We start from the raw sequence: 27,788 nt of genomic DNA on the forward strand, positions 1-27,788 counted from the left end.
TAACATTGCAAAAATCAGGCATATCTTGCCTCAAAACGATGCAGAGAAACTAGTCCATGCATTTGTTACTTCAAGGCTGGATTATTATAACTCCTTATTATCAGGGTGTACCAAGAAGTCAGTCAAGTAGCTTCAGCTGATTCAAAATGCTGCAGCTCGTGTACTACCCAGAGTTAGGAGAAGGGACCACATTACTCCTGTTCTGGCTGCCTTACACTGGCTCCCTATAGAACACAGGATAGAATTTAAAATTCTTCTTCTCGCCTACAAAGCCCTTAATGGGCAGGCGCCATCTTACCTTAAAGAACTCATTATACCCTACTGTCCTACTAGGGCATTGCGTTCCAAGAATGCAGGGTTGTTGGTTGTTCCTAGAATCTCTAAAAGTACAATGGGAGCCAGAGCCTTTTCTTATCAAGCTCCACTTTTGTGGAATCAGCTTCCAGTTTTGTGTTCGGGCGGCAGACACCCTATCCGTTTTTAAGAGTGCGCTTAAGACCTTCCTTTTTGATAAAGCTTATAGTTAGGGCTGATTAGATTCAGCCCCTAGTTTTGCTGATATAGGCTTAGTTTGTCGGGGGACATCTTACTTCTTCCTTCTCTCTGTCTATACCTGTGTACTCATGTTCCGATTAACCCAGCTTCCCCAAATGTCTTTCTTTTTTGTGTCTATATACGCTGTGATCCGGAGTCATGGATGATCCTGCGGTCCTGTGTCATGGATCGCGAGTCCTGGATCTTGAGTCGTGGCTGTGGTCCTTGATCATAAGTCCTGGATGGATATCCACAATACGACACCCTCTGTCCTTAGACCCTCACATCGTACAAGGAAAAACTTCCGGAGAAAACCCCACAGTTTAAAGGGAAAAATGGGAGAAACCTCAGGGAGAGCAACAGAGGAGGGATCCCTCTCCCAGGACGGACAGACGTGCAATAGATGCCGTGTGTAAATTGAAAAGATAATACATTTGCAACATAGGTAGTCCAAATGTTTGGAAATGCATGTGTGTATAATAGGAAGATGAATCCACGAGGATATCCATCCAGGACTTATGATCAAGGACCACAGCCACGACTCAAGATCCAGGACTCGCGATCCATGACACAGGACCGCAGGATCATCCATGACTCCGNGTCTTCAAGAGTCTCCTGCAGAGTTCTCACACACACACACACACACACACACACACACACACACACACACACACACACACACACACACACACACACACACACGCTCTCTATAATTAGGAGCAAAGACCAGTGTTTCATGTTTCAGCTCCACCCAAATGAGCATACATGTCCACGCAAGCAGCCACTCATCACAGACCTCTGTGTGTGTGTCTGACTCAACCTCCGGAAATAGTAGAGGTGATGGATAGGAGTTTAAAACCCTTCCATGCTTGAAGATCATAAACCCCTTTTCACTCCTTTCTCAATTTCCCGCTCTCACTCTCTTTTTGTATCCTTCTTGCAATAAACCTGCTTTTTTTAATGCCTTCAGCCCCGTTCCTACTTTTAAAGCCGGCCTGTGTTTGTATTTGGCTCTGCTCCAAAGTGACTTTGCGGTTTGAGGACTGACATGAAGCTATAACATTGGAGGCCGTCTCCTCACTGCTACATAAATCCTAATTTCCTCAACAGCACGCTCTGCCACTCACAGCCTGAACCCCTCTTTGATAGTTTTCATAGGTTGGATAGGGGGAGCCGGGGCGGAGGGGGGAAATAGTCTCCTGCTGTATTTTGGCTGTGTAAGAACATGAGGCCATAATGCTTCCTGACGGAGTGAGGAAGAGGACAATTAGCAGGGAAAACAAGTGGGAATGGGAGTAGGGACAGGGGGTGTCTGGAACAAAGGAAGAAGAAGAGAAGAAAGAGAAGAAGGTGGAGATTTGCGGCTGTGGAAAATGAGTGAGACTGGGTATGAGCCTAAGCTGACTTCCATGCCAGATAGGATATACTACATTCTGAAGGAGGTTTGACTCTCAGACCTAGGTCATTCATTTGAATGAATCAGAGGAAGTGTATGTTTGTCTAAGCTTTCGTGTATCAATCAAGATGACCAATGAGACAAGAACTGCAGGAATGTGTAGCTGTAAGTCTAAACACTTTCCCATTCAAAACACTGTTATTTTATCCACAATCATAGCAGCAACTCTGATCCCTGATATCTGATATACCCACAATGCAAATGGCTTGCCTGGTGACTTAACTCTGAAACATTAAACACAGTAGTATAGCTATAATGCTTAGTAACCAAAAAGTAAGCTTTTCCAGTTAATTGACATAGTGTTATTATTTATTACTCATCAATACACATAGATTTGAATTTTTTTGTGTTTTTTTATGTGTATATATACAGTCTATGGTGCAGACAAGGGGTAGTAATCAGGTAGCTGATTAAAGTACACTTTGACACCAGATAAGGGCCGTTTAGCACTTCTGTCACTTGAACTTGATAACTCGTATTTATTGGGTGTTCCCAAGAGTGTTTTCCTTAGTCACAGTTGGTGTGTAGACTTTGCAAGTAAACGTTTTGACCATACCACCAGCAAGCAGGTCAAATCAAGTTTACATGTGCTAGTGCAGCTGCGTACCTAGTCTAGACAAAACATTGTATATCAGACCTCACTTGTCAAACTGACTTGCCTTTGCTTCTAAACTTGGCCATGGGATAAACACTGGGATGTTGGCGATACATATCTTTCAACAGCAAACACTACTATATATCTTTGCTACGTAACACACCGAGCAGAGAGTAAGTTATCAGGCTCATTTCGGAGGTTTTATGGCCAACGTTTCTACTAATGTTTTTCTTCTGCCTTTTCTTTTCCTTCTTCTTCTTGCAAGTAAGGGACCGAGGGCTGTCAAGGCCAGTGGCAGCTGTGCCTTCTTATCTAACTTATTATTTTCTTTATTTGTATTCCAAGTAACTAGAACTTCTAAACATACTATCTTGTTTGTATTTCAGAGCTGTTTTTGACTGCCTTCTTGTTTTCTCAATGCAGGTGCACATGCGGGCCGGACACGCAGTCACTCCAGGTATATGTGTGCTAGTGTAACTATTAACAGAAGACCTGAAATGACATGTGGCATCCAGAGTCAACAAAAATATTTTGATCAATTTTGCTAGTTGTTTGAGCTCGCCTTGGTTTGTTACAGACTTTCTCTGCACCACATGGTAAAGGAACATTCAAAACAGGCCAAGGTTTGCTTATTTAAAACAGGATTCAAATACATGAGCACTGCATATTTGAAGGTATTCTTTCCTTGCCAGAAAGGGAAAAAAGTAGAGGGCTACCAAGTAGAAACCCACATATGGTCAGAGTCCAGACAGCATGAACCTGCTCTTTATTAAAGGGGTCATACTGAACAAAGTTGTGAGGAAACTGAGATGCATGGACAGATGTGCAGCTGGTTCTACTTTATGTTTCATTCTGGACATATTTCACTTTTCTGTAACATACAAACTCAAGACAAAATGTCACAACAAAAGAATGTACTGCCCTAGGCTAAAATAACATTTGGAGGCTTTGTCAAACAACGCATCTTACTTTGAGTCTGAACTTTCTGAACTTTTGTCCTGGTTTGACTACGGACACATCACATGAACATGTTGTAGTGTTGAAATAGGTCTGACAAACAAATCAGATGTTTTGCTTTACCTGAGCTAGGTGCCCAACTTGCTGTGGGGAATCCAAGGTTAAGCTTAGATGAAGGATACTCCAATGGAAAAAAAAAAAGAGAAAGAAAAAAAACATCTACCGACAGAGGCAGACTTTCAGGATACCATCAGAAGAGAAAGATATCCTTTGATCCAGTGAGGTGAAGGTGTTCATGGACTAACCAGAGACAGAAAACTGCCTGACTAAAGCAGAGGCGGCGCAGTAAGTGTGTAAGGAGAGTGTGTGTGAGCTGTGGTGCGCAGAGGGCCGGGCGTGTTTCAGCTGGTACCGGTACTCACAGACACAAGGAGCAGTAGTTAAGCCTAGGGGGCTGAACCAGACACCAGGCGCTCTCCACACCTGGCTAAAGCCCTACCCCCACCTCTGAACCCTCCTCCCTCTTTCTTCCCATTTATACGTTTACTGTCTGCTCCTCCAACTTTCTGCCCTTCTGTCTGTCTTCTGTCTGTCTATATTCTTCATTCAAAACAATCCACTGAGCCCACAAAACTTCCTTTACTCCCTCCTCCACAAGCTATTTTTGACTATGGGCTTCCTTTCTAACTTCAGGCTTCCCTGCTTTGTTTCCCCATGCAGGAGCTAATTCCAGTGTGACTACTTTATAATTATTGTTGTTGCCTATTTTATACCCACCTTAACTGCATTGAGGACTTTCAAACCCAACAATTCCTCCCTTTACCCTCTCTGCTTCTACGTGGCACAGTCTGAGCACCGGGCTAAGGTAGTAGTTAAGTTGTTAGTGGAGGGCGGCGTGCACAGTTCAACTGCTGAACTTGTACATAATCACAGAGCGAGGAGTGGAGAGAAACAGAAAAACATCTCTTTGCCTTTGCTCTTTTCTCTCACCTCTCTCTGTCCACCTCTTCTCTCTCATACTTTTCTTTTCTAAATCATTTTTAACATTATATGGAGTTTTTCAGCAGCCCTCTCCTATTAAGTATAGATATTCTTCCAACTGCTCCTCATGCTGAAAAAAATCCTCACAACTGTCCTTACAGCAGAGATGATATATAGCCCAACTTTTTACAAGGCAAATGTACTAATGTGGCTTTTTGATATGACTTTCTTATTACATTAGTTCAATGCATAATTGTGTATCGCATTTTTACAAGTTTAGAGACTCGCAAGATACCGAGTAAAAGTCAGCAGAGGCCTACATTTCCTGATTTGTATTTCCTGAGTCAAGATTAAAAAACAAAGCCCCCCTATGCAATTTGTTATTTTCTTTTGACCTTTTAAACCTTTTTTCTAACGTGTGTTTTTCTGGTTTAGGAATTCACATAATCAGGGGTTAATTCCTCAGATTTAATCTGACCTTCAGGGCCACCAAAGACACAACACTGTTTTCAAAGTTAACTGATACAGATTGGTAAAATGACTGTAAAATTAGTGAAGCTCATCTTTAAACCTTTAAAACTACTTTTAAAACCTCTTAATACAACATGGTAAGACTGTAATAAAACTGTTGTGAGTGAATTTATAGTATATGTGTGTGTGTGTGTGTGTGTGTGTGTGTGTGTGTGTGTGTGTGTGTGTGAAAGAGCTCTTCTTTAAACGTTCAAAGTAGAGTGGTGCTGCAGGTCTCAGCACAGGCCCTATCTTCTTACCACAGTTTGCCCATGGGGTGTTTTTAAATTGTGTGAGTAAGTCTGGGTGTGTTCACCTTCGGATTGAAAATTAAGTAGCCTGTAGGCGTGGATTTATTACAACACACAGGTACTTTTCTCAGTATAGAGGGCCATACATGGGCCATACATGCAGACTGACCCCATCTCTGTTTTGTTCAACTCAAGACCGGATTGGAAGAACAATATTATTGCTTGCCTTCGAGGGGTGGAGATAAACGGAGGGTTAGGGATAGGGTTACCCCAAGTGTACTTGAGGTCCCTGTGGACCCCTCTCTGCCACGCGACTCCAGAGTTCATGAGAAACAAATTACAAACAGGTCAGCCACCCGCTCAACCCTCCTCACCCAACACCCACAGCCTGCAGGCAGACGCTGAGATTACAGCAGCCAGAAACCACACCCTGACTAAACACACCTGCACCAAGATGACTGTTTCATTAAAACAATAATGAAATAACTTGCAGGCTATGTGCTGGTTTTTATGGCACAGTAGCTCCATTGCCCAAGGTGCACATGTAGACCTACAGCACAAAGAAATATGTCATTGCCTGTTTAAAGACCTAAGTGACTGTAATAGGTTTTTGTTTGTATTATTGAATCCTATGTAGGGCTGCCTGCAACTAAGAATAATTTCAAACATGGATTGATTAGTTCATTAATCTGCCAATATTTTCTTGATTTATAGTATAGTCTATAAAAGTTAATACAACTGTAAAAATCTAATCAGACAACTCATCCCTTTAAGTGCAATCTAAAGAAAACGGTTAACGTTTTGCCTTATTGTAGTAGGAAGAATTAAGTCTGGAAATGTAACACCATAACAGAAATGATCAAAAAGAGCTTTAAAGGTGCTGATAGGGGGATTTTTTACATTCAGACAGACATATGCCAGCTGTTTCCAGTCTAAATGTTATGCTAAATCCTGGCTGCAGTACTGAGGCTGTACTAGATCTGACTGGAGACCAGCTAAACCAGTCTCCAGGGTCTTAGAGGCCACTACAGAATAATATCTTTGAGCTTCCCTGTGTCCCATCTTTCTAAAAGCACTGATGCTTTTGAAGCTCTTGTGAAGCATGAATAACTGTCCCTCTGGACCCCAGCAGCATCCCAGACAGACAGACCCCTCCACACCAAACACACACATCATCGTGCTGGTGGGTCCTGCCTGAGTGAATGTCTAAATATTTGACAAGCTTTTAAAAGCACCAGCCTCCTTTCCTCCAGGGTGTCTGCTAAATCCTGCAAATGTAAGAATTAAGAAACTCAGATGCCCTCTGACCTAGAAAGACACCGGGGATGACTTGTGTGAATGTTTCAGCACTGGACACTTGACTGCTTGTGTGCTCTTGTTAGCAGGTGAGCAGAGGGTCAATTCAAGCATGGTCCAATTTTACCACATGTGTATGTTTAGAAATAGGACTTAAAAAGAACAAATCACTTTCATTGAGGGATTGTATTGATAGTATCCATATCATGGGCATTCCTCTACAGACATAACAGCTCTTTAATGACAATAACATTGGGATTGTGCAGGATATGAGTTTGTGCCTGGGGTCTGGTATATCTTCAGCTCAGATGGGATTACACGGTTAATTCCAATTTCCTATCTACTGAGGGCCATCAAATCTAAGGCACGGTTCTTCTGAAAATAGGTTTTACCCTCGTAATCGGAGAGGCAGTTGGAAGCTGTGGCACTTTATCAGCATCAGGATCAGGCCATCTCTACTAAACACAGCAACCTACACTACCTGAACACACATGTGAGGAGACAACATGTGGTGAAGAGCATGTGTGTGTGTGTGTGTGTGTGTGTGTGTGTGTGTGTGTGTGTGTGTGTGTGTGTGAGACAGAGGCTCTCTTTCAAGATATGTTCCTCCACCCAGGTCAATTATATCACAGCCCATTGCCTAGGGAGGGAGAGACGGAGAAAGAGCAGACTCTCCCCAGACTAAAGCCAGCCAGGAGGTGACCTTCTCGTTTAAGTCGGACAGCAGGTAATGAACATTGACATAAACACACACACACACACACACACACACACACACACACACACACACACACACACACACACACACACACACACACACACACACACCACCCCCCCAAAACTGCCTAGTCCTACAGATACCATCTACTATCCTTTCCTCTCTCTTTCCTTCCTCTCATCCCCCATTTATTTCTCCCGCTGCATTCCTTACATGCCTCAGGGAGACAGGGGGGGGGCCTCCAGGACAGAAAAACAAAGACACACAACACACCCACAATGGCACTGGCTGCAGCCATTGTCTGTGTGCACTGAAGAAAAGGTCTTGGTGCTTGAATACCAAATGCCCCACCACACCAATGCCCCTTTATCAAACACACATTTGCCCTCGCTTACTTTCACTCAGTGACACAAGAGCTTGTAGTTTGCACTGGATACTGTGACTGCTGTAAACAATTTTCTCCTGCTCCTCCCTAAACATTTTCAAGGCTACACCCTTTTTGGACCCACACACCAACAATAAACCATAAAACCCTGGCAGGGATTTTGATTTAAACTGAGCGATGTCATGAGATTGTAAATTAATCATAACAGCTTTTAGAGGTTGAGCTGCTGGTGTGGCATGAAAGGCCTGCAGCGGCTCTCTGCAGGCCATCAATGCAACACTGACCTCTTCTGGCAGAAACACCACATAGCCACAACAAAGTACATCCAGATTTCTTTAAATTAGGTTAAACCAATACAAAACTGTAAGGTCAGAAACATACATTTGCTGTAGTGATTATCTGCGCAAAGTCATTAAATAATGTTGTTGGACAACACTGTTGGACATATATTCTCTGAATCAGTGTACTTATGAGGGCCAGAGTTGATAGTATAGTTGAAAGCTGGGCCACATAGCTTAGCGCTACATTAGCCGACTAATCCCTCTTTCTTACTCCAGCAAACCTAACCCCATGTTTCCAGGGTGCATCTGACACAGATAACTGCTGGATTACAGAAGCCAACCAGGGCATGTGAAAACTCGGTGAAAGATAACCTTTGACACGCAAGCAGCAAACCCCACAGGAACACACAGAAACAACAAGTGAAATAGAAACTTACGGAGGTGTAGTTGGTCTTGCCCATGATGTGGTTCTGGTTGTGGTTGAGGTTCTGGTTCTCCTGCTCTCTGCACTGCAGCCCAGCCAGGTGCCTCTCAAGGGCTGCCCAGTCCATGGTGGGCAAAGGCTCCTCCTCTACAATCTCGTCCTCTTTGTATCCCCCCATCCGTCCCCCAGTCCCTCCACTGCTTCCTCCTCCACTACCACCACCCCCGGCAGTGCTGCGGCTCCCTCTGCCTTTGCTGGAGCTGCGGTGGCGGGGCTTAGGAGTCCCTGTGCTGCTCCGTGGTGTACCGGGGGAGCTGAGCTGGTGGCTCCTAGGCAAAATCAGATTGCCGTTCTGTTTCAGTTCCTCTGGGACGGCTGCGACCGAGGTGGCAGTGTGTCCACTGGAAGCCGGGGGGGGCGGGACAGTCTTCACATCCTCCAATTCTTCAGCGAGGCTGCGACTGTTCACTGTCTTCCTGTAGCCGTCACCAAGAATGTCCTCCCCAACAACGCCTCCTCCAACTTCCTCCTGACCAGGACGCTTTGGAGAGGTGTAGCCCTCTCCATACTCACTCTCCCACTCCTCTATCACCTTCTTCTTATACTCTTGGTAGTCCTCGTCCTCCTCGTAGTCCTCTAAGGTGACAAGTTCCAGAGAGGGGGAGGATTTGTAGTCCTCCAAAGTGGCCAGGTCAAGAGAAGGAGAGCAAGGTGTTACCTTGTTGGAGTTGGACTCTGAGCTGGAGCGACTGGATGCATCACTCCCCAGGTCCATGCCATCCTCCCGATAATCCTGCAACGAGAAGGGAACAGAAAAAATAATGAAACTAAGGAACAAGCATGTGCAAGGACAGGAGTTTACAAATTGAGAAAAATAAAAGATAAGGGAGGAGGGAGAAGAAGAGGAAAATTAAAAGAGAATTTAAGGAAGTGTGTAGACTTAGATTAGTCACACGTTGTGGTTGGAGACCAGCAACCACAAAGCACTTCCTGTCCCGCAGGAACTTCCTTTCTGCTCAGAATTATGTAGTCGTCCCTCTAAGACTTGTTTTCTGGACTTCTGTTATACAACTGTACTGCACAAAAGCTTCCCTTAAAGACAAGGCTTACTCATTATATTTTTCTCTGGTAAATGTGTACATGTGTGTGTTTGTGGGCTTATGCAACACTTTACAAACAAAGAAAAGGCATAGTGCGTGTGGCTGGATATGTTAGAATAATATCCCACCACCCACTGCTACATCTGTACAGCGCCACAGGGAGAAAAAACAGGGTGGTTAGACTGAGAGTGGTGACACTGACATGTCAATACTCAACACACCAAAATGTGACATGCACAGATGCGACCAGGGTTCCTGATAACCTTGACTGTGTTGCTCCTGTAGAGACCCAATCATTGCCTGCCTGATTAGTTCACAGCTAATGAAAACGTGTGTGTTGTTTACAACCCACCACAAATCTCCACCTTACCTGAGTCATCATTCTTTTCCTACACAGGAGTGACATTTTTGTCTCACACCTCTTTTAAAAGTTAATGAAAAGCTACATTTCTCTATAGGCCAAGAGAAATTAACGACACGTTCCTACGTGATCGACATTATGAGCTGCTTTGGAAAATAAATTAATTATGAAGATTGCTAATTACTGGTGTAGACCATCAAGATTTAAGACCTTCGTGGATGAAATTGCCGAACTGTAATACAGTATTATCCAAATTATAAAAAGCTTTCTTGAGGTATGGCTACTTAACCACACCTGCTCAGGCACTGGCTGTTGACGTCAAAGCACAATGCAGAAAATATCTGTGTTAGGCAAAGCAATATGACTCAGCATCTTGGAGTCCAGATACACAAATTGCTGATGGGATTTAGAGACATAAGCCACTCTATGATGAGGGACTTGCATTTATCCATGAAATGCTAGTGTGTCAAAGAGAATAGAAGTGAAGCTGCAGCAGAGATAAAGATGGTACCAGCTGCTCATATTGGGCCATAAAGCCACATTTCACCTTGGCAAGGTGTTATTGGATACTTTAAACTATATCTTAATGTTATGGAATAGGCTACTTGGCCTTGGTAACAAATTGCATTGCCACTAGGGTGCTGGGACCTCCAGTGTGTTTATAGGGAGAGTTAAATTGTAGTATTATTAAATCACTCATGAATTAGGCAATGCCAAAATATATGACAACCGTTTTGCTTGTTACTCCAAAGTCTATAACATGTTTAATCCAATAATCGGTTCAAAGGGATCATTACCAACAATATGTGGGTTCTTGACATGAAAGACTCCAGGAGCCCCCTTTGGTTTTACAACTGAAGAGGGAGGATTTAAGGGCAAACAACAGCACTGGCCTACTTATGGCCTGATTCTCTGAAATCGCTTAGACCTGTTATTGTATAGCAATACGTACCTAGTCACGATTATGCAAATAACAAAAAAACACAATGTTTAGCCTTCAAAATGTAGCAGAATCCGAAGAATATATCAATGTTGCCTAGCAGTAGAGCGGAGAACAACCTTACCGACGTGCTCATCAAACGCGCTGGATCACCACACGTTCACCATTCCCCGTGGTGTGTGAGCCAGCCTGTCATCCTGGCTTTCTCACCGGCTCCAAGTGCTCTAAAACCCCGGTTACAGGCACCGGGAGGAGTTTTTCTCTCCAAAGTAGGAAAAACGCTGAATGAAAGCAGCGTAGTATCCGAGCTGCGTTCCGGTTTCAAATCTCGGTCAGCGATCCTTCTTCTTGAACTGTTATCCCGATCTGTGCAGCCCCCAAAACAAGCGCTTGTTTTCCAGATATGATCGCGTCAATACATGATGGTGACATGAGCCCGATTATAATAATGTAATCATTTAAAGTGTGTGCGTATGAGAGAGAGGAATGCGCTGCAAGGCGGCAGGCTGGAGCGGTAAAGCTGATCCGCTGCGGGATTAACGCGCAGCCAGGCGGACCATACAGGCTGGATTTGGCCACGAAATACATGCAAATTGACAGCTGCACAGATCCCCACCCCGCAGCCGGGCGGGTGTCTGGGGGGCGTTTAATTTATTTCAAAGACTACCCTCACAACTCTTCCCGTTGTTCTCTAGATAGCTTGCAAGGGGGCATCATAGCATACGCCCAGTCTTTGCGTGCGTCGAGCGTAGACTAGCCACGCCAAGTGGCATTTCTACACGGATGACAGTTGCATGATTTCATCTGTCAACATAGGCTATCATGTCATTAAGTGTTGACATTTGATTTGTAGTGCAAACTATACAAATGTGGATAATGCGCGTGAGTTTCCAAAATGTGGTCATTCATATAGGCTACTTAAATGATGTAATGCTCCCAAAAAGTCCCAGGAGGCACCCGATATCCCCCCGGCAACAGCGGTGACAGAAACGCCTTAAAGCAAACTATCGCACGGAGACTGACACCCAATACAGCCGTGACCCCCTTAGATTCAATACAGCATGTTACCAGACACAATTAAAGTCACCGCCTGCATTAACCTTACCGGGGCTACGACCTAAAATATACGATACTCACTGTCATCATCTTTGTAGCTTCCCCGTCTCGTCTCAAGACATTGTAAAGTGTAAATCCCAGCTGTTAGACAACGGCGACGCTGCTGACTTGTTTCACAGCAGCTTTATTTTAAGGGCGGGTGGCGGTGAGGCTGGTTTCGCTGGAGAAATTACAGAGAGCCGGTGGACAATTCAGTACAGTCATCGCTCTGAGTGTGTAGCCTAGTCCGTGCACAGAGGAGACAACCGAGGAGTCTTGCCTGATTGGACAAAATAACGTAGATGTCTTTAAATCCCAGCAGGTCAACGCATCTCCTATCCTCACAGTGATGTCCAACCAGCAGTCCAGTCCGCGCTCTCCCGCTCCCACGTCAGCTGGAAAATGAATAAGCTGGAAAATAAATAAACTGCAAGTAAAGTGCGTCCCCTTATATTGTGGGCACGTTTGAAGACGCCTTTATCGCTCAGTTATTACCTAGAAACTTAAAACTACGCGCACAAGAAGCATGCTGCTGCTCCCCGACTTGCACAGGCTCACTATAACCGTGGCTCTCTGTCGCAGCCTGCAGCTCTGAGGAGAAAGTGACGACGACAGAACACAACTAAAGCCCAACCTTCTGCACCCACTGACCTGGCAAATTACAGCGAGAGAGAGAGAGAGAGAGAGAGAGAGAGAGAGAGAGAGAGAGAGAGAGAGAGAGAAAAAGAAAAGAGAGCACTAACAGGTGAATTATTAAATATACATCTGGTGTTCGGATTTTAGAATATTTCTAGACCTGGTTTCCATAAAACCTCAGGGACCCCTGTTCTTATATCTGCAATTTGTCTTCACATAATATTACAAAGGCTGTCATTGTGTTCTTAATCAGAGTTTAGTAGTACACTTTATTAAAATTCATAATGGTTTTCAATGCAACAGCCCTGCAATGAATCCAGTCTGTGTGAAGGTTATAATGTTCAGATCTTGTCATTAAAGATGTGCAGCACCCACTTAAGGTGGCCACAAAAAGCACATTTAAAGGTTAGCACAATAAAGACACATGGTTATATTAAAAACATAACTTCTTGTTCTACACACATATAACGTTTTTCCAGACAATAAGCACAAATAGCAAGTTGATACAAATACACCCACACATATCACGTATGCTTAAAGATTTGAATTAGATTACCAGAGCAGTAGGAATCCCCCACAGTGCAAGAAAAGCTCACTATCTCTACAACAATCTATACCATTAAGGTTAGTCTCAACAATACTGACATTCTGCCTTCCTAGCCAATACTATAGAGTTTTCTAATTATGTTTGGCAGCATTTTAGACTTCTCTAACTCAACCCAGTACAACAACACCACAAACTTCTGCTTAGAAAAATGTTATCAGCCCATATCTGCACTTTGGCAAAAAAAGAGAGGACATTATAAGCTTCACAAAGAATCAATAAGCCAGTCAGCTAAAAATGAATCAGTTAATGATGATTCATTGATATTTTCAGCTATTTTTCAAGAAAAATGCCAAAATTACTGGCTCAACTGCTCAAATTGGAAGTTGTGCTGCTTTTCTTTGTCGTAATCGAAAAAGAAATGCAACTATATAAAGACCTCACTTATGGCCCTATTGAAGTTTAAGAAGAAGTTCAAGCTCAAAGATTATTCCAATAATGAAGGAAAATAAAACAGATTGATTGCTAATATATTGTTAATATATTAAAAATGTATTATGATATACTTAGTTTCAACACACACACACACACACACACACACACACACACACACACACACACACACACACACACACACACACACACACACACACACACACACACACACACACACAGACGACAGCTGCAGTGTTAGAGCTGAAGAGGGGTTAACACCAACATGGCATGATATCTTCATGTTGCATTCCGTTTCCTCTTACAGCAGCTGGTAATTTACATATTCCGGCACCAAGATCAAGTTAAATGTTAGTGATAAACTAATCTCATCAACAGCAGGAGTAAAACATACTCCAAAGCATTTGTATAACAAGAGTTATGATTAAGAACTAGTTCTGTGTCTCTCGAGTGGTAAGCCAAACATTTGGCGCTGTAAAAGTGCTGTGTTGTACTTCAGTGATGTTGTTGGGAATCTTTCTCTGCTCTTCACGGCGCAGCCTAGATTTGTAGTTGTTTGAGGGATGGGAGCTGTCCTCAGTTATGTTGAGCTGATTGTATAATAGCATCACAAAGGAAACAAGCAGTCCATATAATAACTAAGCATTACTTCAAAGATCCCTGGCTGAGCCTTTTCTTCGTACGGAGAGCACTCATTGGGATCTCCCCTGATGCCCCTTTCACATCAACGCGGTTCCTGATCTAGCTCCGTGCTAGTGCTCTTCTGGTTCGGAACCGTTTTTTCTTTTCAGCCCCCGTTTTGTTCACACCGCCCAGAGCCCGACTGGTGCTGCCGCTGCTGCGTCATGACGTCACCATTTACGTCGCTGATTTTCTCCCCAACGGCGCTCACAACAACAACAATGGGGGACTGCGTCGGATCTGGATTAATACTGAGCAGAACCCAGAGGTATCACGCTCAGTGGGGGATGGATGATCCCCGCTAAATGTCTCTTAACATTTTCCTGAAGCACTCCACGGACTCTGCGATGACAGCTTCTTCTGGTAGCAAGTTCGACTCTCTGATTGTTCTTGGAAAGAAGGAGTATTTAACTAGTGTCACTAATAGCGAAAATTCACTCGAAGTTCAAAGAGTTGGTTTTGCGGGTTGCACTTCTAACTGGCTCTAGGTACATTGATGTATCAATGGCTGAGATGTTATGGACAATCTTGAAGAAGAGAACCAAACGAACCAATCGCCGCCTTTCACTCAATTCCACCCAGCTCAACCGCTTGAGCATTCCTGTGACAATGCTGTCCCATTCATAATCTCGCACCTCTTCTTTGTACTGATTCCAGGGCATCACTGTCTTTATCCGTGTAGGGGTCCCAGACCGAGCTGGCGTACTCTAGTTTAGAGCGTACTAGGGCCACAAAAGCTGACTCCTTCAGTTTCTGGGGACAACGTTGCAGGTTCCGGTGTGGGAAGCCGAGCGAACGGTTTGCCTGTGTTACAATTTGGCCAATGTGTTGGCCAAACTTCAGGTTATTATGAATTTCTACCCCAAGATAAGGCTGGTGGGACACCTCTTTTAACACCTGGCCACATAGAGTATAGTTTTTAGTGTACGGGTTTGTTGATCTGCTTGTTCGTAGGACGTAGCACTTACTAGCATTAAAGCACATTCCCCAAGCGTTAGACCATTCCTGAAGACTGGTCAGGTCACCCTGTAGGTCTTCTTGGTCACTTCCATTTTTAATAGGCCTGTAGAGCAGGCAGTCATCCGCGAATAACCACACGGTGGATGCTACATGTGACGGCAGGTCATTAATGTAACATAGGAAAAGCAATGGACCCAACACAGTGCCTTGTGGGACACCAGAGTCAACATGAACTGTACCTGATTTCACCCCTTCTACGACTACTTGTTGGCTTCTTTGCATGAGAAAGGTTGTGGTCCAATCAAGTATTGGGCCGGTTATACCCATGTGGGCCACTTTTGCAACAGGCGCTTATGTGGGACCATGTCGAAAGCCTTTGAGAAATCAAGGATTGCCACATATATTTTTGCCATGAAGTTTCCCTATTTCAAGAATGTTTTCAAGAATGTTTTCACAAAGACTGTCAAAGAACTCTACCAGGGTTTCTTCAGTACTTTCATCTGCTTGGTAGATGATCAGGTTGTTCTCTCTGGATTCACGATCACCTGTTTCCTTCAGCTGTTCATCTCTAGCTTCTTTCATTATTTTCTTAAAGTTTGATGGTGCAGATGTTTCACTTGCTTTGGTCATTCCTGCCCAGGTCTTCACTGTGTCGGCATATGAGATTTGTATCTGCTGCTTTGCGTCTGCCAGGAGACATTCTATTTTTTGGGACACTATTTTCGAAATCGCCTCGGCTGTTGTCTACCGACAGTTGGCTAAATAGTTCCTTGGTAGGACAAGCTAACCTAGCAGCTTGGACTGCAGCAGGTTCACACAATAGGCAGTACCAATGCAATGAAGCAAATTAGTTTATGGCCTTACCCATGGCTGCCGGTATGTTCTGGCATTTGAAACAAGACCATTCTTCACACCGTTCGCACTGTATAAGCTATTTTCCCCCAGTGTCGCATTTCACACACTTATCATCCTTGTTTATAGTTTCAATTATACCACTCCTACCTTGGCCGTGCATTATTTCAGTGCAGGAGTCCGTAACGGGCGTGAGCTCAGTTGCGGGAGTTGTTCACAGTTGGCTAGTGTTGTGCCGGATGTCGGCACATTTGATAATATCATGAACTAAAGGCAGCAAAGAATAAACTGAGAAATATTTGGTAATATTGAAGTAAAGTAAAGAGTTATCTAAAGACCTTTATGGAGGATAAGCTTGGTTTTTAATCTCCTCAGACAATGTGAGGAGTTCAACTTCATGTGCCCACCACGCAATTAATTTATCATTAACTTGTCAACAGGAGGCCAATATTGTTTATGGCACTATTGCACATATACAGGCATGCGCAGTTTGTTTTATTTGAAGTATGCATTTCCCAAAAGTGTCAAAAGCTTCTGAAGACAGTTTTGACATGGCATCCTTCCCCAGTGAATTGTTCCACACAACAATAAAAGGAGAAACAAGCTTGAAGGCAGGAGCGCCTTATGAAGATGTTCATGATGTGTCACACCAAAGCTTTTTGATCCATGACTTTAACACACCTGGAAGAAGAAGTCAGTCTTTTTGATTGAGGAGGTGGTCAACAAAAGTTCATCCTGTTACACTTCAGCCTCAACATCACCTGTTTAGGTGTGGCGACTGTCAAACTGACATTCACTGGGATTTACCGATCACAATGGGTAAAAAAACGGAAGGAAAAACAGCCATGTCTAGTTCTACAGTATCTGGGAAAGCTTTGCTTTATCTGCCTGCCTAACAGTCCATCCGCAACAGCTATCTGGCAGGAATCACTGAAGGCCCATTACTGACAGAGAGATAAGGCCGGAAAAAAGAAAGCCCCACAGATAATACTAAAAAGTCAGAAAACATCTTCTTCTGCTTAATTCTGTCTCAGATGTCTCAGCGAGCATCTTGTCAGTTGGTGGGAAATTGAAACTGTCTCTGCCTTGTCAAGAACTCGGCAACTCTAACGGTGAGACACCAAAAGTGACCTTGGAGGATACTCCCTCTCACATGCCCCCTCTCCCTCTCTCTTTTCAGGGACCAAGGGGAAGAGCTCACCTTGAAGTAAGACTCGGGCAGAACCAGAATACAGAAAGTGAAGCGTCAGAAACATGACTGTGCTACAAGTCCCGACCTGCTGATGGGAAATTTCCTGCCTGGTTATGTGAGACACGGGGCCACAAGAGGCCAGAAAATAGACTCAATGCCCATGTCCATCACCATGTCATGTCTTTCAGACTAAGAAGAACCAATCATGGCTTTCATGACAGAATTCCCTATACTTCATAGAATTTTAATAATTTATCCCCTAAACACTCCCGCAACGTCTACCCATTATGAATTACCTAAAGCTAAGCCAAGACTCCTATGGACTCTTTAAAAATACAAGCTGAGTTTCTGAGACTTGTAGGAGACTTCTAAAACATTTCATCAGATCAAAAATATTTGATCATCAAAGCAGAACATAATGTTTTGTACTTCAACACAGAGATAATCAGAACATCACATACAAAAATATTTTTTGCAATCATGCAGTCCTTCAGTATTTACCAAAGTGACCTAAAGCACCCAGCCATATTGTATTAAAAGGACTTCAATCCAAGAATAGCAATATTATATGATATTGCCGACCCTATGTAACATACACCTTTGTCCATATGCGGCAACATGAACACAAGTGCCACACAAAGCAGTCTGTGCCTTGAGAAAGCAGCAGCAGGATGCAGCCTGTGTGATGATGAATGGAGATGTCAGATGACCACAATGGGGGTCGGCTCCTTAACTGGACGACTGACCTGTCGTTCTAAATAGAAAGGTTAGCCAAACCGTGGAGACCAGCCATCAATCTTCTTTCTAAGCACAATGATGATTTACTCCATTCAAATCACTGATATGAGTGAGTGAAGAGCAGCACAACACAGAGGAGTATGTGTGTGTATATTTCTGGGTATTCCTCATTTCCAAGTTAATTATATGCATGTGTGTGTGCAAGCACCACCACGTGTATGTATATTTTGAGTCTGATATGTTCATGGACTACGATGCATAACCTAGTTTTTGTAATTGTGTTGACACAATCTGATGAACCCCATGCAGCGCTTGTATTGGATTGCACTACTAATACCTGGCTATAATATATTGATCTTCCCTTCCATACTGTATATCCAGCCAACAATTTCACTTGCTAACGAAGCGTGAAATGAATTGTGAGAGAAACATCTCACCCATTGTATATACAAGCACTCACAGCTATTACATTCATTTGAATGTGAAGCACGTCTGTTTCCCGTCTGCAGTGTAGTGAATGCGTACAGATTGGCCCAATGAGGACAGACTCAGACTTACCAAAATCACCTTAGTTTACAGGTGCTAAATGGATAATTCAGTCAGAGTTCACATAGTTAAGCATTAATCAAGAAGCATTATATCCAAACTAACAATTACAGAAAAGAGAAAAATATGTACATATTGCTGTAAGCAGAACAACATTAAATGTGATGAAGGGAGAGGTAATATATCACTGAGGGGTAAGAGAAGTGCATTACTGTGATGAAGAAGTCATAGAAGATTGAATCGGAATGCTAATGATAATGTTGACAATCACTACAGAAATCTGAGTGAATATAGCCATGCTTTTTTACTGATGACAATTACAGTTTCTGAGGCTACAGTTATGAGTAAGGGGATGATCATGATGAGAATCAAAACCAATATGGGCTGGAAAGATATGAATACATTTAGTGGAGAAAAAAAAAAGCAGAAGCATTTTCGGTAGAAGTTAGCAGTTGGGAAATCTTTAAGAAAAATGTTAAATCCAACACTGCAGGCCAGACCAAATCTCCTCAGGGAGACTGGAACCAGCAGAGTTGGAAAAAGCCAGCCAAGTTATTAATGAAGTAATGACCAGAGTCACGCTGTGGAAGGAGATCTTAATCGCCTGCAAGAATGGAGGGCCAGGACCCAGTCCAGACCCATTTGGTCCATGCGGCACATTAATGCTAATTAGAGTAAAGGAAGGGAAGGTTTGTAATCTGTGTAATTAGCCTAGCCTACAGAGGCGTCCTGTGGGGCTGAGGAGAGATTCAGGCCTGGGACAGTGTGATTTTACAACTGTGTGTGTGTGTGTGTGTGTGTGTGTGTATCAATCAATCAATCAATCAATCAATCAATCAATCAATCAATCAATCAATGTTTATTTATATAGCCCAATATCACAAATGTTACATTTGTCTCAGTGGACTTCACAGTTTGTACAGAATATCAGTATGAAAATACGACACCCTCTGTCCTTAGACCCTCACATCGTACAAGGAAAAACTTCCAGAGAAAAACCCCACAGTTTAAAGTGGAAAATGGGAGAAACCTCAGGGAGAGCATGAGACAATTTAGTCTTGGCTCACTGCATTAGTCACAGTGGCTTGCGTCAGTCTGCAATAAAGGTTATGTTAGGGCCAGAGTTGTATGTGGCAGCCACCATTAGGGAATGTGTAAAGATCTTTTCATGTAGGCAGAGACCTGAAGGTTCATGTAATGGTCATAGTGAGATTTGTGACACTTCCATTAAATGTTCAAACTTTAGATCAATTTAAGTCAGACTTTTTTCTCCTCCTCTCACTCCTCTTCACGTTTCCCTATACGCTATTACTCTCTTGCCTTGCTCTTCCTGCAACGCGGCAGAAAATATCCACTTTGGTTAAAGAGTCAAATATAGAGACGGAGAGTCTGAGAGTGTGTCAGGTCCCATTCCACAGTCTCTCCGCCTGCCTGGCACCCCTCCACGGCTGTTTCTGTGCCCTGTCAGCAGTACAGCCAAGCAGAGCTATGCCTCCACCCTGCCCTGTGCACAGCTCCACGCCGTGCAGTGCGCAGATGTCCACACAATTTACTGCCCACACCAAATTGGATCACTTCTCCGGTGTTTTGAGCCGGCCTTGTGCCTGCTGTTTTCCACCTTCTCTCATAAACATCCAGAGATTGGGGGCAAACAGAGAGAAGGGAGGCAGTGGGAGTTGATTTAAGAAGCAAATTAAACCAGGAAGGGGCTGAGTGAGATTTAATCAAAAAGAAAAGGGGTTGATGGTTGTTATTAAAAAAGGGGGCGGTTCTCTACTATCACAGCAAATCCTTTTTTTATACGTGCACACACAAATGAAACAAATGGAATGGAAGTCATAGAGTAGTCCGCAGGTTTCAGTACCAGCCCAACATCAATACAACACTCATGTTTGACACAGTTTGACCTCAGAGGCATCCCTGGAGTCTGCCAGGTTACCAGGGTGTTGTCAAGGTCAAGCACAATCTGACATCTGATCAGCTGCGATATGAACGAGTGACAACTCCATTTTCTGAAGTTGGCTGTGTAAAGATCATTACAGTAATAGAAGACAAAGAAACCCGTGTGTGCCTGTGCTTTCTGATGTGCATGTGTGTGTGCATGTGAACCCTGAGGGATCCTGGCAGGTGGTAGCACACTGTCTAGATCAATTATTGATTCCTCCTGGACTGCTCAGGTGTGAGATACTACTGCAACACACTCAGACATGGCCTCTAAACTCATAATCGCAGAGATGGGAAGACAAAAGGGCACCTCGAAGCAACAGAATAACTGAGCCTTTATTCCATCAGCAATCTTGCTGTTGTGTGTAACCATATCACAAACATGCACTTTATATAAAAAGTGACAGCAGTAACCATAACTAAGATGGCCTAAAACCAAGGTGGCCGTTTCTATCTTGGTAAATATGAAACCCGCGCCACATCTTGTTTTTGCGAACCAGAGGGCCTTAGGGTTTCCTCACTTAATAATGTATAGACCACAGTACTTCCCACACTCGTACTGAACACCAGCATTAGTTTAATTTCTGCATGCAGAGTCAACAGTGTGGACCAGAGAGTTCCAGGGATACTGCTACAATACTTGCTGTCACCTCTGGGCATCGCTGTCCAAAAGAAAAATATTGTAATTTCCAGTTTATTAAAATAAGTGTTCTCCTTATCTTTTATGCATTTCGTTTGAGTCAGTTATATCTGCTATAATCAAAAGCAGACCGCCACTGAGCAACCTCATCATCCAATCAGGTTATTGGGTTGCACAGTGGACAATCTACAATATTCACCCTTTTTGTACATCACAGTAATTACAGAGAATTACCATGTGTTTCCCGCTGACTACGACAGTTAAATGTTCCTTCAACAGTCGGTAATAGCTCCTATGGATTTCCCATGTGAATCCATTACTGCATCGGCATCTCACCTTTCTTATTTGCTGTACATTCAATCCTTAAAGGATTCTTCAAAGGTTATCTCAGGAGAGTTTATTGTCATTGAGACATTGTTTTCCTGAACAAAAAGTCAGTTAATAGTTCTGAACTGGATTTCAATATCATCTACAAGTAATGTATTAAATATATACTGTAACCACATCTGTCTAAGATAGAGCTTACTTTTATTAAAAATCTTCTTTTACCTTTTCAATTTACAGGAATTGTATTGGATTTCCTCTGATATAGTGTTTTTATTTTGCGAGTATCAAGTACTGTTTCTATCTTTTCAACTCATAGCCTATCTTGTTGTTTTCTTTGTTTCTAAAAGCATGCAAATAATTACCTACAATTTGATTATGTGCACAAATGTAATTTACTTTCACCCTTTTTCTTACTCCCACAATTCAGCATTATACATGAAGTAATTCAACCATCAACTACCTGGTTTGCTGCCTTACAGGATAATATGTGCAACCTTTCTTGTTTTATTTTCTAATCTGACATTCATTTATTAAGTCTCCCGAAAGCGCTCCTCTCTTCAAGGCGAATGTGTTTTATGTTCTGATATTATTAAGTGCATTCTGGCACCCTGGATACTGTTCACTGTTCCTGTTATATGTCCTTAATTTCCAAGGGGGGAAAACTCATTTTTTATTTGCCGCCCTTTATTTTGATTGCGTGGTGAGCGTAAATTACTCAGTTGCTGTCATGGATACATTATTATCTGTGCAACAGTGGTTTTCACCAGGCTTAAAGATGTTAACAACACTCCTACAGGGAGTCATAGAAATCCAACCAGAATCCATTGCCGTGTCAATATGTATTATCTCAATTACATATCTACCAAACAATATGTATGTAACAGTTTCCCTCTTTTCCACATACTCATTCATGTTTTTCTTTCTATCAATTGTTTGTGTCTGAAAAGATAACTTTAACCTCTGTGGCTGTGTTGTACATGTACATTTAATAATAAAAATATCCCTTTAAGTGATGACAACTTCCTGACTCTAAATTAGTATTGCAGCATATTCACAATCCTAATTTTGGAGATTAGGTAAATGATGAATTAATCGGGGAGACAGTGGAGGAAATGAGATCAGATTATAGAAGTATAATGCATAATAGCCTTCTTTTTTAAGTGGATTTTATAATACAACAGTGATGATTAGAGCTAATCCATGACCACAGAGCATGGATAATGGAAGAATCAGTGAATAGATTGCCATTTTGTATGAAACGATGGTTTGGTTTCTGTAATTACATCTGTCATTTGTTAATAAAACCATTCAGCGAAGGCCAGGGTAAATACCAGACCCACCGGCACTGGCTTGGTCATTGCAGCTTTGCTATGTTAACGGGATTGGCAAATTCTGAGTCATCAGAAAGATGCTTTGAATGAGATCCAGGAGAATTGGAATATTCAATTAAAAGCCTGCTGAGCCAGAGAGCTGTGTTGGATTTGCTTTTTTCTAAATTAAGACCAATTCATCCAATGGCACAGTAAACCTCACTCTGATGTTTGAACATTCTCTCTACTGAAAAGCAATAATGAAAAAAAGGCAATCCAGCTGAACTATTGAGAGAGCCATAATGGTAACCAGCCATCCCTGCAGAGATGCCCTGCCCAAAAGCTCCCCGAACATAAGAGTGAAGGTGTCACCACAGCCATTTTAGTACAGAATACACCCTGAGGGGGCCTTATAACCTCCATCATGACTGACCCCCACCCATTTCATTTATCACGTTCCTCCTTCATCAGAGCTTGTCAATGTTACAATTTTGTGTCTTCTTTCATTTTCACTGGCCCTGTTATTCTCCCTTTTTACTCCTTTGAGGTAAAACATTTACCATCCCTCTTCATCTCTCTCCTCCAGGCTCTATGTGCCATCGCTGATGCTCTATGCAGCATCAGAGGTGCTGCTGAAGAGGCTGGGAGGGTAAATAGGCATGAGGGCATCAAGCCCAAAGCTCCCTGGCAGAAAAGGGGGGAGGGATCATCAGCAGAATATTGAGAAAACCACCCTGACTAAAGGAATCAGACAGCAAATGCAGCCTGCAATAGAGCGCGTTGAATCATTCAAAGGCTAAACAGCAGAGTTGGACATCAACGTAGAATAGTGTGCATGCACTTATCGTTATCTGTGTGCATGGCTTTGCATCTTTGTAATTCAATAAACACATCGCTAGCAAGTCCAAGAAAATAAGTGCAAGTAATGTAAAAGAGTTTCAAATTTGCAACACTTAAATAGATTGTGAGAGTTCTAATTCAGAGAAAAGGCAGGTCACTGGAAGTTCAAGAGATGAAGTTATGATGTCATTCAGATAGATTAATAAGGCTTTAAAGAAGATGTTAATTTACATTTCAAAGCATTGCTTGTTCATCAGTAAATACACTTAATTATGGTTTGTAGTCTTGTTATGTAGGAGGGTGAGAGGAGGTAGGTGGTAAAGACAGCACAGGGCTGTGTTAGTTTTATGTAAACATGCTGCAACTTTAATGAACTCTAACATCCTTAGCAGGCCCCCCTGCTAGTAACGGAGGTAAGAGAGGATGTGGGAGGCTTTCAGACCACTTTGCTCCTCTCAATCCGTCAATTTTGCCCCACTTTTCCCAGCCTGCATCTCTACTCTTCTTCCCATCTTCTTTTTCTTGAGCTCTACTCATGCATGTTATCACTAAGCTGGCAGCAGTGGGAGGCTACAGTGGAATTCTTACGCCCGAAATGCTCCCCAGGTACCATCTAACCCTCCACCACTCCATCTCCATTTTCAATGCCATCGTTCCAGAGTTGTCTTCTTCTCTCTCTACTGTAACCATTAAACCATCATCTCTGCCAGGCATCCAATGTGTGTGTGCCCTAACTACAGACCCTCCTCTCCCCTCCCCTCCCCTCTCCTCTCCTCTCCTCTCCTCTCCTCTCCTCTCCTCTCCTCTCCTCTCCTCTCCTCTTCTCTTCTCTTCTCTTCTCTCCTCTCCTCTCCTCTCCTCTCCTCTCTCCTGCATCGGGAAAGGCTGGCTGTGTTCCGTGAGCCTGAAAAAGTCTCGGATAACCGGAGTGGACTTCAAACAGGTGTGACAGGTTAGCATTTTTTATACGTTCAGATACTGACTCCCTCTCCTCCTGTGGGACCAAAACGATGCGACTAAATCCACAATCCTACACCCTAACTTGCTGCTGGTGCTCCATTATACGACCCTGCAGTAACTGTGCCACTCCAGGCCATATCCCAAATATGTGTGCCAAACACCAAGGGATATTGCATTGACAATGATGACAGCCCTTCACTGCCATTCAACAGCTCAGCCCCTCAGACAAGGATCCACGGCTCAGTGTGAGTGGACATGCAATCAGGTGAAAATGTGATTGATGGAGCACAAACAGCTCAGCCACACTGTGTGTGCCCAAACACACAGAGACTAAATGTTTGTGGAGGGACACCCCTTGCTTGGAGTTCTGTTCGAATGCACTCACAGGTGTTGTCTGAGTTCCTTTGTAAACATTCAACACAATAAGTGCAAATCACTTGGGCATATCTGGGCATGCGGTATTCAATGATTATATTCTCAAACTCATATCTCGTGTATTGCAGCTAAAAATGTTGCTTCTAGCCAAGTGTTTTTATGCGCAAATTGAGAATGTGCATACAAAAGGTGACATTTCAGAGTAGAGCTTCCAGAGTGGAAGCAGGCTTTTTAAAATAATTCATACTTCAGCTTCACGGGAGAGATGAAATTACAGTTAAACAAAGTGCTGGAGATTTTTCCAGTCATCATTTTTCTTTTGCAGTTTTTTTGTTCTGGTAATTCATTCAAAATTTGGATGCAAACTAGCCAAAGGCACATGAGGAACATGACTCACGAAGCGAGCAGAATGCATATGAGCTGATTGAACAGTAAAGTGTGTCGTCTTCTGCAGAGTTAGAGAAGTAAGGTGCAAGCACATGGCAAAACAATTAAACTATGGGCAGATGATATTGATATTTAAAGTTGAAAATAAAATTTTCAACTTAGCTCATTAAGTTGTTAAGGCAACACAGCGATTCATACAATATGAATAGGTTACTTTGTATTATAATTAGAAATGAATAATTAAAATAATAATATGATACACAAAAATGTTTTTTGGCAGCAGCCTGGTGTTACATGTTGTCAAGGTAAAGACAACGGCTCACTGTGTTTTATTGTGCAGCACTTTATATTGGCTCAGATCCTGAAGAAAACACATAAAGTGGCTGTCTGTCCCCACTCAAATGACAGCACCGGGTTTTAATTTAAAAGCAGTTTGCACTCATGAAAATCACCCAATAATCTTTAGTTTAACTCAGGAGTGGCAGCCTTACTGGCCATTTTGGTTCAGTTTCCCCACTTCACATCCGTCCACTTTCCCCTAGTGGTATTGATCTCTGCAGATAGTTTTATGTGCCCAGCTTTTCAGATGTCCACTTCTGCCTCTACCCAATACAATGATGGTGATCCGGGTTTGGTTTGCAGTGCTGAAAGTATAAAAACATTTGTTTTTCCAGAACAAACGTCTCAGTTGCTGTACAATCTCATAGAGCTTTTCAGACCAGTGTATGCAACATACGTTTGCCTATCATTTCAGCTATGGTGGAATCTTATAACCTTTCCATTAGACTCTACATGTCGGACATCACAGTCCAAATGGTAGGGAATCACTACTCTTGGAGAAAGAATGAGATCACCGAGGAACAAGAGGAGAGCAGAATTGATAGAAGACAAATCGTCCAGCACTTTCTTTAAAATATAGGGATTGTCTCTCTCTCTTCCTATCCTCTTCCTATCCTCCCCCTTTTCTCACCCTCTGTTTTTCTCCTTTATTTGAAACTCACGTGGATACTAAAATGTGAAAAACATGGAGGGATTTGGTATGTGTCTCTGTTTATGTGTTTGGAGATTACTTGAGAACACATTAGAGTTAAAAATTAGACAATAAAAAGGAATATTGGCTTGTAGAAAAACCTTTAACAAAGATTTTGCTTTAAGGTTGTATTCTGTATAGTATTTTTGCAGCCTCACACACGCGTGTGTACACAGACAAACCAAAGAGAAAGCCATAATGCAATGCAAATCTTTTGACAGTACAGCAGGGGTTCACTGAACATGTAAAGATGGATGTGGTAATCATTTAAAAAGCAATATGCAGCCATGCTTGTAGAAAAATAGAAAGTGGTGAAGACAGAAAAAAAAAAAAAAGAACAGTACAAAGGAAATACGCTTTGAGGGGAGGTTTCAGATATGTACAGCAAAGATGAAGAAAAGGGGGGGGGGAGAGAGGAGGAGGTACAAGTTTTGAACAACCTCCAGCATCCCGGCGCAGTGTGAACAAGACGAGGTCATCTCGTTGGGAGCTGGGGCTGAATTCTAATCACAACAATAAGGTCAAACTAGTAATCCCTGTCCGCTGAAATGTCACTGTTCCCCTGCTCTGACACGGCTCCCCACACACAGCATCACAACAACCAGCCATCGATCACACACTAATTAGGAATGGATGGAGCCTGCTGTATAGGATACAAGGGACACAAATCTGTACTTAACTTCACACACATCCACAATATAATTAAATATATCACATTAAACAGACATGGACACACATACTTATGTGACTAAGCTGTTTGGCTTGCATGCAACCTCCTAGGATGGGAAGTCAGGTAAATAATCTCAATGTGAATGTAGTGCAGGCTGATCGGAAAAGGAAATGGGTCTGAAGGATTAAGATAAACCTTCTAGCATCCCACCCACCCACAAACACACACACACACACACACACACACACACACACACACACACACACACACACACACACACACACACACACACACACACTACACTTTTCTACATCCAACTGACAGGTTTATCATTACTTTGAGAAAAAAGATTATTAATTTAACCCTTTTAGAAGGGAAGATATGGTCATTTGTTCTGGGAATGTCATTTTCGAGCCTGAAACCTGAAAAACAGGCTCGGGGTTTAACAGGTTAACAGTATTTACAATGGTTATCGGCCATATCAACAACACACTTTTTCTTTTTATGGAATAGCATTGTGAAGTTAGTGGACCCCAACAAAATCTAAAACACCCCAACCTACCACTATGAATTCCTATTTCTGTTCCTATTTCAGGAGACTATGGTCCTTAACATGTTCACCTGGATAAAACAATCATGTTCTGACTAAGTTACCAGTGACTCAATATCTGAGCAACCAGGATATACGTCTTTAGCCGAGAAGGAGCTATTCATAGGTGGTATTCAAAACTGTGCACAATCAATTAATCAATCAATCAATCAATCAATCAATCAATCAATCAATCAATCAATCAATCAATCAATCAATGTTTATTTATA

At 42.7% G+C, this 27,788-nt stretch overlaps 1 protein-coding gene across 1 annotated transcript; it reads right to left on the reverse strand.

Moving 5' to 3' along the window:
• Positions 1 to 4,528: 4,528 nt before the first annotated feature.
• Positions 4,529 to 12,477, reverse strand: LOC104954279 (schwannomin-interacting protein 1-like). Its single transcript, XM_010781365.1, has 3 exons — positions 11,927 to 12,477; positions 8,398 to 9,181; positions 4,529 to 4,566 (listed from the first exon to the last, which is right to left on the reverse strand). The coding sequence occupies exons 1-3, from the start codon at positions 11,933 to 11,935 to the stop codon at positions 4,529 to 4,531; spliced, it is 831 nt and encodes a 276-aa protein (XP_010779667.1). The 5' UTR covers positions 11,936 to 12,477.
• Between the last annotated feature and the right edge of the window lie 15,311 nt (positions 12,478 to 27,788).

Source organism: Notothenia coriiceps, unplaced genomic scaffold, assembly GCF_000735185.1.
Source record: "Notothenia coriiceps isolate Sejong01 unplaced genomic scaffold, NC01 NC01_scaffold00023139, whole genome shotgun sequence".
NCBI classification, from domain to species: Eukaryota; Metazoa; Chordata; class Actinopteri; order Perciformes; family Nototheniidae; genus Notothenia; species Notothenia coriiceps.

Excerpts from the sequence above, each read along its gene's own strand:
- LOC104954279 (XM_010781365.1), bottom strand. Across the intron at positions 4,567-8,397 it reads GACCAACTACACCTCCGTAA|AAAAGTATGAGAGAGAAGAG; the intron begins GTTTCTATTTCA and ends GATTTAGAAAAG.